The sequence below is a fragment of the Kogia breviceps genome, chromosome 15 (assembly GCF_026419965.1).
Source record: "Kogia breviceps isolate mKogBre1 chromosome 15, mKogBre1 haplotype 1, whole genome shotgun sequence".
Taxonomy (NCBI): domain Eukaryota; kingdom Metazoa; phylum Chordata; class Mammalia; order Artiodactyla; family Physeteridae; genus Kogia; species Kogia breviceps.
The window spans coordinates 83,817,195-83,828,909 of NC_081324.1; the positions used below are offsets into that span (position 1 = coordinate 83,817,195).

At 47.3% G+C, this 11,715-nt stretch overlaps 2 protein-coding genes across 7 annotated transcripts in view; one reads left to right on the top strand and one right to left on the bottom strand.

The window, feature by feature from the left end:
- DDX55 (DEAD-box helicase 55) overlaps window positions 1-442 on the top strand; it is a 19,172-nt gene extending 18,730 nt beyond the window's left edge. For both annotated transcript variants that reach the window (XM_067015883.1, XM_059040680.2), the window contains one exon: window positions 119-442. The gene's annotated coding sequence lies outside the window, so the exon portion shown is untranslated. The remainder of the gene's footprint in view (window positions 1-118) is intronic.
- The window catches only part of EIF2B1 (eukaryotic translation initiation factor 2B subunit alpha), a 14,881-nt gene extending 3,186 nt beyond the window's left edge, over window positions 1-11,695 (bottom strand). Inside the window, exons 1-9 of one of the 5 annotated variants that reach the window (XR_010837054.1) lie at window positions 11,528-11,687; window positions 10,555-10,656; window positions 7,750-7,886; window positions 7,346-7,462; window positions 5,501-5,613; window positions 4,888-4,956; window positions 3,578-3,653; window positions 2,152-2,277; window positions 107-1,468 (exon numbers count right to left, since the gene is read on the bottom strand). Coding sequence is in view for 1 of the 5 variants with exons in the window: in XM_067015884.1 (XP_066871985.1) it covers window positions 1,304-1,468; window positions 2,152-2,277; window positions 3,578-3,653; window positions 4,888-4,956; window positions 5,501-5,613; window positions 7,346-7,462; window positions 7,750-7,886; window positions 10,555-10,656; window positions 11,528-11,540 (918 nt within the window). In the remaining 4 variants the exon portion in view is untranslated. Of the gene's footprint in view, window positions 1-106; window positions 1,469-2,151; window positions 2,278-3,577; window positions 3,654-4,887; window positions 4,957-5,500; window positions 5,614-7,345; window positions 7,463-7,749; window positions 7,887-10,554; window positions 10,657-10,983 lie in introns of those variants that run through there. The other 4 variants (XR_010837051.1, XR_010837053.1, XR_010837052.1 and 1 more) reach the window with 4 other exon arrangements.
- Window positions 11,696-11,715: the final 20 nt, after the last annotated feature.

Sequence of the window (11,715 nt, forward strand, 5' to 3'; positions counted from 1 at the left end):
GCGGAGCACAGGCTCCAGACGTGCAGGCGCAGCAGCCACGGCTCACGGGCCCAGCCGCTCTGCGGCATGTGGGATCCTCCCAGACCAGGGCACGAACCCATGTCGCCTGCATCGGCAGGCGGACTCTCAACCACTGCGCCACCAGGGAAGCCCAAGAGCTCATTTTTTGGTGGCTACTTTATACTTATTTTTTAACATAAAGATACTGATTTAGACTTGATTTTAGGCCTTTTAAAATTCCTCAGTGTTTTCAAGCACCTGCCTGATCTCCCTGGATGTCCTTCTCTCTGGACTTCAGTTCTCTCTCTGATGTACTGCGCAGAACACCTGCACAGCCCCTAGTACTGTTTTATTGGTGAGTATCTGAAAAACAGAGGAAGCAAGTCATTCTGGAAAAGAAAATTATTATGCCTTCTGTTGAATAAAGTGTATTTCATTCTAATTGTGCCTTAAGTGTGTGAAGGTGGCTGCATAGTGTCTTTTAGCAAAGTGGACAATAAATACCTTTGGGCCTGGGGTCAGCTTGCAGTGGCGACGCAACGCCATCTCACAATCTTTCACACAGTTTACTTGAAAAGACGCTGGATTGTTCCCAAGAACCATTTCAGGACCCAAACGTGTTTAACTTCACATCTTTCCCAGATACAGAATTATTTGCAAATATTCAGGAAGGCGTCTTCGTGAGTGGTGAGCCGTGTGGGATACTCCTGCCAAAGACGCTGTTTCTCCCTGTCTTGGGTTCTCATGTTAGTTTCCACTCTGCTTGGCTTGATCCTTGTTTGGAGATGACAGCCCTCAGCTCATGTTCACCGCTGGAAGCCTGACGCAGATTCAGCAAGTGTTTCCTGCCTTTCTCACACGGCACTGTGTAGCCTGCGTCCTGCGCAGCTGTTGGTTGCTGGAGGGGCGCCTGGCTGCAGTTAGGACCCCTGCTGTCTTAGGCCTGCATGGCTTTCGTTGATGCTTCTGGCAGGTAAGTCTGGAGTGTGGGGAAGATGAAGGGAGGGGGAGGGGGCACATCTTTCGTCAGTCAAGTAGCCAGTAATCTCACTTGGATTCCTGGAAACTGGAAACGAATGAAAGTGTCTGGAAACCGTAAGCACAATTTAGGTTGGATTTTAGGGGAACCATGAACATATTTTAGATGGGACTGAAATGAATGAAAAATTCTTCAAGACGTATGATTTTAAGTCCTTAGTCGATAAAATTTCATAAAAAACAATTCAGTTTTGGCCTGGCTCACCGAGGGGCCAAGAGGCTGCTCCCTGCATCAGCTGTGCGCCGGCAGGAAGGGGCCTGGCGGTTACAGGTAGAGCTTGATGAGTTCGTCGCTGACTGCTGAGGGCGTCAGCACCCCCAGGTCTGTAAACAGCAGTGTGATTAAGGAGGGGGGGGTGTAGTCGACCCACGGGTGCTCCTCTTTGAGATCCTGTCCGGTCTGCGTGGATTTCAGAGTATCTGCCTTGTACTGAGGAGACAGGAAGCACATGTTAGTCTGTCCCACGCGCTCAGGGCTCTGCACTGGAGGGGCCTTGGCCTGAGCAGTCAGCGTGCTCCTGCCTCAAAGTGCTCTCTGGAAGCGGGGGGAAGCCAGCTGTGCAGCACGCTGGCGAGGGGGACGGGTGAGCGGATCGTTAAAGCAAAGCGAAGGCACGTGTCCCCTCACTGATGTGCTGGGTTAACTCCTCCAGGCCTCCCAAGACAACCATTTAGAGCCTTTATAGAGAGCTTACTAAGTGCCAGGCACTGTGCTAAGTTCTCCCCGCGGATTATCTCAGAATTGTCGTAACCCTTGTACAGGTAACTGAAGTTCACAGAGCTTACAACGAAAGGACCTGCCCAAGGTCACGAGGTTAGTAAGTGGTGGAGATGGCAAGTGAGCCCGGACAGCTGAGCCAAAACTTCGACTATTAACCAGTTTCCCCTGCCTCCTTGGCCTGAATCTAGTGCTTAATTGAATGAGAGACAAAGACTTAAATTCTGGGGACAAATAACGCTGCTCAACAGCCACCAACTTATCTTCGCATCCTGAGTATTGGAAAAAATAGCAGTGGGAAGTGAATAACTTAATGGAACATTCTTAGCACTGTGTTTTTTTCCAAAGGTTTCAGTTTAGACTCAAATACCCCTTCACATACGTCAAACTCTTGCCTTAAACTTATCTGGCACATCTTGCTGGTTTAGTGGGAAGAGCCGTACAAACTTGAAACTTTCTGCAACCACATAAAAAGGCTTGTTCTGTGCTTTGGCACACACGGCCATCTGGTTGGTTCCAATCTGGGAAGTCAGAGAAAAGCGGAGAAGGGTGAGACCTTAGAGCATATCTGAAGTGGAAGCAACAGAAAGTATACGCGTGCACGTAATTTGTGTACTTCTGGCTTTGGAATTAAAGAAGACCTTTGAAAAAGAATACAGACGTTTCTCCAAAGATACACAAATGGTCAACAGACACGTGAAAAGATACTCAAGATCCTTAGTCATTAGAGAAACACAAGTCAAAACCACAATGGGATACTGCTTCACATCCACTAGGATGGCTATAGTTAAGAAAACAAGTGTTGGCAAGGATGTAGAGAAATTTGGAATCCTTGTACGTTGCTGGTAGGAACGTAAAATGGTGTAGCTAGCGTGGGAAACGGTTTGGCAGTTCCTCCCAAAGCTAAACACAGAAATACCATATGACCCAGCAATTCTACTCTTAGGTATATACCTCAAAGAATTGCAAACAGGAACTCAAACAGGTAACTGTACACCCGTGTTCACAGCAGCATTAGTTACAATAGTCAAAGGATAGAAACAACGCAAGTATCCATCAACAAGTGAAAGGATAAACGGATGTGATGTGGTACCATTACGCAGCCATAAAGAGGAATGACGCAGCGACACGTGCTACAGTGTAGACGAGCTTTGAAAGCGTCATGCTAAGTGAAACAAGCCAAACTCAAAAGGACAGATATTGTATGATTCCACTTATATAAGGTACCTAGAATAGGCAAAAATCATGGAGGGAGAAAGATTAGGGGACGGGGAGAAAAAAATGGGGAGTTTTGCTTAATGGTGACAGAGTTCGGGGGGATGGAAACGTTTTGAAGACAGACAGTGGTGGTGGTGGCACAGCAATGTGAGTGTAATTAATCCCACTGAATTGTACACTTAAACGTGATTAAAAGGGCAAATTTTTACGTTATATATTACCACATACAACAAACTCTCATGAAATCTTTCCATGTTAAGCAACAGATAAATTTTAAACATTATACTGATGTCAAATACGCTCCATTAAAAAGAAAAACCAACCCAAAACTCAATTCCAGTTAAAGCATGTTTTGAAAAAATATAAATTACTTTCTCCTAATTTACACAAATCAATCTCCAAAGCAGGAAGACATCCGAACAAGATTTGACCGCTGCAATGGCTCATGGGAACTGGGAAGCCACTGGCTGCAGTGGTGGAGTCTTGAAGCTAAGCAGGGTTAGAGGAGCGAATCGTTAATGATACCGTGCTAGCTGGATGTGTGAGGTCAGTGACGTAGCTCCACGCCCTGAGCAAGGGCCTGTGGAGAACTGAGGCTCCTACCTTGTTAATGATTCCTCCGTTTTCAACAACTCCTTCAGCACCAACGATGACAAGATCCACTTTCTCCATGATGTAGCTGAGGAGATGGAAAACCATTTTTTAATGCTCCCTTTTCTTCGCTCTTCTTACTAGCATCCTTGCCTGCAAAGATTAACACTCCATTCTCAGCAAGGTAAGTTCCTCTCATAACTTTCTTCCAAAGAGCACTGAACACATGAGACGACACCTGGCACTGTTACCGGTTCTGCTACAGGGGCACCAAGACCTGTTTTGGTCACGACACCACAATCAGACGTGTAACTCACCCTGCCACCCGGTGATGTACGTGCATACGTGTGTAGCTGAAGCAAGGATTTCACGACCCGGCGTTTATCCTTACCACATGTGGCACATTCTGTTTTCCTTTGTACGTTAATACAAACAAAATTTAAAGACCTGACGTGATCTGAAGTTGGAGAAAAGTGTGATGTGATTCAGGAATCTTGCAGGTAGGGTGAAGGCCAATCTACCTTTTGAAATGAGCAATCCGGGACTTCCCTGGCGGTCCAGTGGTAAAGAATCCACCTTACAATGCGGGGGACGTGGGTTTGATCCCTGGTCGGGGAACTAGGATCCCGCGTGTCGCGGGGCAACTAAGCCTGCGCACCACAACTACTGAGCTCGTGCGCCTCAACTAGAGAGAAGCCCGCGCGCCGCAACAAAAGATCCCACGCGCTGCAGTGGAGACCCGACGCGGCCAAAAATAAATAAATAATAAATAGATCTTAAAAAAAAAAAAATAAAATGAGCAATTAGTAGAATTCTTTAAAATGTTTACTCTTAAACACATTCCTAATTTCCTTAATCATCTCCGTACATGTTTTCTGTCCAAGGGATTATTGCTCCTGTTTTCTCTTGGGAGGCACGCCGCCAGTCCATGGAGCATGTCACCCCGGCTTTAGGAGTGAAGCTGCACGGGTGAGACGAAGAATCCCAGAGTGCCACCGAGGGCAGCCCGTGTCTTCAGATGAAGAGGGAGCACTGGCCACACGTGCTGACCTGACCTCTGCACCTTGCTCTTAAAATGCACTACGATACCGCCACGTAAATGACTCCCGCTCTCCCTGACCTCCTATAGCCCTGTCTGTACACTATCAAGACCTTACAATGAGCCTGCTGGTTTAGCCCAGCCATCAGTTAAGAGGCGGGACGCTGCCCAGTCCAGTTTTATGAGTGAGATGCAAACCTTCCACCTGGAAGCGCTGCTCCAAGCCACCCCCGGGAGTGGGTGAGGAAAAGTAATTGTGGGGGGGGGGAAGCCGGGCGCTTACCCGACAGCGGCATCCAGGACGACGGTGACGGGAACGCTGAGGTGGCAGAGGGCTCTGGCCATTTTCTTTCTGAAAGTGACAGTTTGAGAACATTCGAAAAAAGTCCAGGAAAGTCCCATAGTGGTGTATGGTGAGTCACTTAATCTGGACAATCACTTTAGCTGGAAACTCAGTTCATATTAATGGATTAAGGGGCAGATCCTGAGACTCTGGGCTAAGGAAACAAGAATTTGGGTCCTTTAGAAGGAAGTGTGTGTTTTAGGAGAAGTACACTCTCGGGGATACACAAAGATACGTAGATTCAGAAAAAAAGGGTTGTTCTTTTATTATGTGCTGGCCAGATATGAGGTGAATTATCTATTCCTTCATAAGAATCTTTCAATTGCTGTTCCTCTGACTTAAGTACTAAATAAAACCCCTAGATCCTGTACCGTGGCCTACTGCAAGTTCACGGTGATTTTTCTTCCAGGGGCAGGAATGCGCACTGTCAAGGGCAATGCTGACTGACTGGCAAATGGGGGGCCTTTTCTGGCCCCTCTTACAATGGATTCTAATCCTCAGTTTGCTCTTTAAAAGGACTGCTGGGCTCATAACCAAGTGGAAAGATACTTGCCCTGATAAGTCGGGCTGTGACTCTGTAATGTACACGCTGAAACGCTTTTTGGCCGCCACGGCTGCTTCCAAGACTCTCAGGACCACTCTGGAGTAGGCGTGAGTTAATATTCTCTGTGGGCAGAGAAAGCTCTGTCAAAAGGGCAAGCTTCTGGCGACCACCCGTACTCTGTGACCCTCTGATGCGCGTTCCTGGTATCCTAAAGCTGCTCCGTATGCTTTCTCACAAATCAGCTGTAGTCAGAAAGGAGATCCTTGATAGTACACGGAGCTTAAGCCAATATACAAGCTGAGAAAGTTTTCTGCCAGAGGAATGTATCATGGGTGTCCTCTTGCCGTAGCAAGCGCCGAAGTGACATCTCCCTGTGGTGTTACTCAGATACAAAAGCCTTTATAGCTGAAGGCTCTGTTAGGTTCCTTTGGGTTGGCTTCCCCAATTCTAAGACATGGTTTGCACGCTTGGGCATACAGGCACCAGGCAGGTAGCATAAAGGAATGCAGGGGGGCCGGCTGGGGCCAGCAGCAGAGTGGAAAGGCTGAGCTCCAGCTGTTGTCCTGTGGGCCCGCTGTGGTCGGATCATCTGGCTTTTCTAGAGGCGCTGAAAATCCAGTATTTCAGTGTTGGCTAACTAATGTGTAAAAACTTATAAACACTGGGGTAAACACAACCCATCTGTGGACTGGATACAATGTGCAGATACTTAGATGTCATCTCTGCTCTGAGGAACAGAGTGCAGAGGACAGTGTAAGCAAGGTGGAGGGACGTAGCTCCCTAGCTCCTTTCTAGGCCTTGCCCAAGAGCTTGTTAGAAACGCAGGTCCTCGGGCCCCACCCCTGTCCGACTGAATCGGAATCTTCATTTAAAAGATCCCCAGGGAGTTCACCTGCATGTTCAAATTTAAGCAGCTCTGCTGGTGGCTGTGGGTGGTTATTACGCACTCAGCTCCACCAGAGCAAGCGAACCCCGCGGCGAGCCTGCAGAAGGACAAGGCCTCCGCAAGAGGCCGTCACAGGCTCGCTTCCGTTTGGCCCCCAAATGGCTTCGTTTGCAGCTGGCTTGTGTACAAGTTCCACTCGCATCTATTACGCCATTTATTTAAGAACGTACTCCAAAAAAAAAAAAAAAAGACTTCAAAAATTGGGGAAGGGGTAATAAAACAGTGGACAAGAGTCCAGATGCAGATGAATACTTTTATGGTCGATGGAGGCTTAGATGGCAGAGAGAAGGTGTGCTGCCGGGAGAGACGTCACAACAGTTTTACGACCCCTCTGCTGGGAGACTGACTTGATGTGCAGCTCCCGTCTTTCCTCCCTCAGCTTATCAACACTTGGCGGTATCGCTGTAAGAGCGTTTGGAATGAAGATGAAAACATCTCAATCCGGTGCTAACATTCAGCAGGAAGACAGTCAGTGTGAACCAACGACAAGAGCTGTGTTAATTTAATTCACATTAATTTAGTACATATCCAGTAATAAAAAATACTTATTTTTAGTAAGACACCTTAGCAAATCAAGAATCATCCATGCTGCCCCAGGGTTTTTCTCTGCCTGTTGAAAATGACAGCCACCTATGATAATAGTATCTACATTTAGACAGTGCTTACTATGTGCCAGGCATAGTGCAGAGTCCTTATACATACCACCTCATTAATCCTCACAACACCCCCCTAATGAGGTAGGTGCTATTACTACCCTATTTAACAGATGAGAAAACCGCAGCACAGAGAGGTTAAGTAACTTGTCCAAGGTTACACAGCAAGTAAGTGGCAGAGGCAGGATATTACCCCAGGAGTCTAACTCCAAAGTCCTTGCTCCCAATCACCACACATGATCAAGATCTACTTACCGCCCCATCTTTGATGAAAGTATGGCACAGATCTGCAATTTTATTTCTCGACAGTGATGTTCTCCTGAGAAAAATCTCTCCCCGCTCAATCATGATCTTTTTACATTTGGAGTAATCCTAGGAAGGAAAGAGCAAAATGAGGTGGAGGGGAGGGTCCAGATAAAGCTGAGAACATCTGTGGCCAAACAGAGAAACAGAGAGGTAACCGAGGGAGGGCAGGGGCTTACGGAGTACTCCAGGGAGGTAAGAGAAACAGAGAGGTAACCGAGGGAGGGCAGGGGCTTACGGAGTACTCCAGGGAGGTAAGAGAAACAGAGAGGTAACCGAGGGAGGGCAGGGGCTAACGGAGTACTCCAGGGAGGTAAGAGAAACAGAGAGGTAACCGAGGGAGGGCAGGGGCTTACGGAGTATTCCAGGGAGGTAAGGCTGATGAAACGCAGGAAGAGCTCCCCGCCGGAGGACACGGCCACAGAAGAGTCCACGCCACACAGGGTTTCTATGGCACTGGTGAGATTTGCTCTCAGGCCCTGGAGTGTCTCCCCTGGAATGATCACATGAGGAATGTGACGTTCATTTTTGACCCTTGACGGGTCTGTGATTCACTCACTCATTCAACCAGTTTACTGGGTGCAGGCTGTATGCCAGGCACTATTCTAGATGCTAGAGATACATCAGTGAACATGACAGACAGGGTCCCTGCGCTGACCGAACTCCCTTTCTAGTGGGAGAGGCAGACAGTAAACAAGCACATAAAGAAATCAACAAGTTAATTACAGATTGAAGTGAGGACAGAAGAAGGCAGAATGATGAGAAAGGTGGAGCTGCTTTAGACAGAGTTAACAGGGATGGTCTCTTGGAGTGTAGGCCTAAGCAGAGACCTGAGTTAGAAAGGATCCAGCCGAGTAAAGATCCAGCGGAAAAAGTCTCAGATGAAGACTATAAATGCAAAGGTCCCAAGAAGGGAATAAACTTGGTATGAGAAACAAAGAGAGGCCAGAGTGAAGCACAGTTCAGTGAGGGACAACATAGAAGGAAATTAAGTAGCAGTGACAGAAGAGGTCTGTGGGGTGCGGTAGTTAAGGCTTAGGTGTTTGGATGTTTTTAAAAAAATACTTATTTATTTGGCTGCCCCGGGTCTTTAGTTGCAGCATATGAACTCTTAGTTGCAGCTTGTGGGATCCAGTACCCTGACCACGGATCCAACCCGGGCCCCTTGCATTGGGAGTGCAGAGTCTTAGCCACTGGACCACCAGCGAAGTCCCAGGTGTTTGGATGCTGTTGTTAAGTGCAATGGGAAAATGCTGGAGGTTGTCTTAGAGACATGCATCTCTAGGCCAGCCCTTTAGATGAAAGAATGCTTTATTATTTTTATTGTTATTATTTTGTTTATACCCAGATGCTTACATTTAGGATGTATGAATTAGTAGTAATCACAATGATGACATTAAAACCAGAATTTATACTGGAACATTCTCTACAGCAACTGCAAAGAAACTGTCACTAGACAGAAGCTCAGTAAATCCTTATAAAGCTCAACTATTGCTATAATTTAAGTTTCAAAGTTAACCTGGTATAATATGGTCATTCTTTTTTTTTTTTTTTTTTTTTTTTGCGGTACGTGGGCCTCTCACTGTCGTGGCCTCTCCCGCTACGGAGCACAGGCTCCGGACACGCAGGCCCAGCGGCCATGGCTCACGGGCCCAGCCACTCTGCGGCATGTGGGATCTTCCCGGACCGGGGCACGAACCCACATCCCCTGCATCGGCAGGCGGACTCTCAACCACTGCGCCACCAGGGAAGCCCTGGTCATTCTTTTTTAAAAATTTTTTTTCTTTTATTTCTAATTCTTTCTTGAATTCTATCACTACATTTCTGTTTTTCTAAATCTTGATTTACATTATGTCTCATGTCTTGTACGATTAAAAAAAATTTTAGCTCATTGTGAAATAGTGTGTTATGGTTTTTTTTTCCTGGTTGTCATTCTTTTTGGGGGGTTTTATTTATTTATTTATTTATTTACGTTTCGGTGTGATTTCATTGTCTGTAGGGATGTTATTCTCATTCTGTCTTCCTTACAGTAACTTTTATGGGGTTTGGACACAATCATTTCATTTTTAAGTTAAATGAGTTTTCCTGAACTTTGAGAAAAAGACTTCATTCAGGTGTCTTTTCAAACTCCACAGAGCTCCCTCTTCCATTGTTTTATGTAGTATTAAAAAATACAGGGCTTCCCCGGTGGCGCAGTGGTTGGGAGTCCGCCTGCCGATGCAGGGGACGCGGGTTCGTGCCCCGGTCCGGGAAGATCCCACATGCCGCGGAGCGGCTGGGCCCGTGAGCCGTGGCCGCTGAGCCTGCGCGTCCGGAGCCTGCGCTCCGCAACGGGAGAGGCCACAACAGCGAGAGGCCCGCATACTGAAAAAAACCACACACACACACACACAAAACAGTAGCTTGCTTTCTGAGATTCCTTGGTTCTGTTCTCCTCCCCCAATCTTTTCTGGACTTTCTTTCTTTCCCTTTTCTTTTCATTATCCCAACATTCTGCAATTTTGATTCCACTCCCCACTATTCAGTGCGGACCGTGGCAGGAAGAAGCCTTGGCAGGTCAGTTTTGAGAAAATGCAGGATCTATGCTGGTCTAGCCCCTTCAGTCCATCTGGTTGGCTCCCTGCCTGCACTCACCTGCTATTGTAGTGAGCAGAACCACAGCATCGTCCCAATTTCAGCTGCTGCTCTCAAAGTGAAATGGTGCACCTCAGATTGGGACTTGAACCCATATGCCGGGACTTGAACCCGGCCAAAAGGCACGGTCTTCCAACTGAGATCACACACCTGGTTTCAGGACTTAATGAAGCTCAGGTTCTTGATGTCTCATCACAGAAAGAATTCAGTGAGAGACAAAGTGATAGATAAGAAGTAGATTTATTTAGAGAGAAACACACTCCACAGACAGAGCATGGGCCATCTCAGAAGGTGAGAAAGGCCAATATGGTCATTCTTGATTCAGAGTATATTTCATTGAAAGGAGACCCATGCAATGATAACTTGAGGGCTCTCTTCACATTAAAAGGACAGAAAAAGAGGGAGGAGCTGAGCTTGGGGCTGCATTACCTCATGTAGGCACATCCGTCTCTCACTTTCTACACTTTTCTAACAGTTATGAGCAGACTTTCCTAACACCTGGAGTGATGGAGGATGACCCTCTTTACCTTTATCTCTCCTCAAGTACTCCAGCAAAGTCCGGATGGCAGCTACTGCTGAGGCCATGTCAGGATCTTCTTTCACCTGAGACTTAAAGTATTCAATTAACTCTGGGAAGGGAGAAAAAAGTGATTCATCAAATTCATTTACCAGGATAGACGACCAGAGAGCTTATCAATGACTGCTGACTTTAAAAAGCAAACTAATTTAAAAAATATTTTCTTCGCAGGCTGTTTGGCTTCAGGCGCACCATAAATGTTGATGGGAATAGAGATGACATCACTTTACTATTTGCAAACTCTTTCTCTCTCATTTTGCAAAAGCTAGCCATGTACAATGGCATAAAATTTAAGCCCCATCAAAAGGTAGTGAAAGGTCATTCTCCCCCTTATCCTAGACCCCAAGTCTGCAAAGAATCCCAGAGCCAACCTCCTTACCGATTTCTCCTGCACCCTCCAGTCTGTGCCAAGTCAAGCGTATTCACCTACATACATATGTACATGTATGTGATGCAGAGGTCCACCCTGCTCTTATTTTTTTTTACATGAAAGGTACTGTATACACAGTAGTTTGCCCTTGTTCTTCACTTAATAAAACACCTTGATAACCACACTAGACAGGCGAATCAAATACGCCTTTTAAAAAAATTCTAGTACCAGATCCAACAGGGCAGGGAGTCTTACTCATACTTCACATATGAGGAAATCAAGACTGTGAAGACCAGCACATGCGTCCGAAGTCTCACTTTTTTGGACGGCACTGGAAAGCGTGGGGAGAGGGGGTGTCCGGGGATACCCCCAGGACCCACTCCCTGGACAGGAGCAGCGAGTGGTTTTAGTTGTGACTAGAGGAACCACATCCAGCGAAAGAGCCTGAGCTTGGAAAGTGACCTCTCCCGGAGCCCAGTCTGGGCGTGCGAGGTGGAGGGATCCCTGCGCGGCTCCGCTTTAGGCCCAGCAGGCCCGTCGAGTCCCAATTTACCCTTGTCGTCCATGATGCCCTCTGGACCGCGGAGCCCAAGGGGCCCAGAGCCGCTCGCGCCACTTGGACGGGTCCAGCAACCGCGCGGGCTCCGAATCACAGTTACCGACAGCGTACTGCACGGCTCTGCACTCCACTTCCGGGGCCTTGGGGGCGGGGCTGTGGCTACGGCGCGCGGCCGGAGCCCA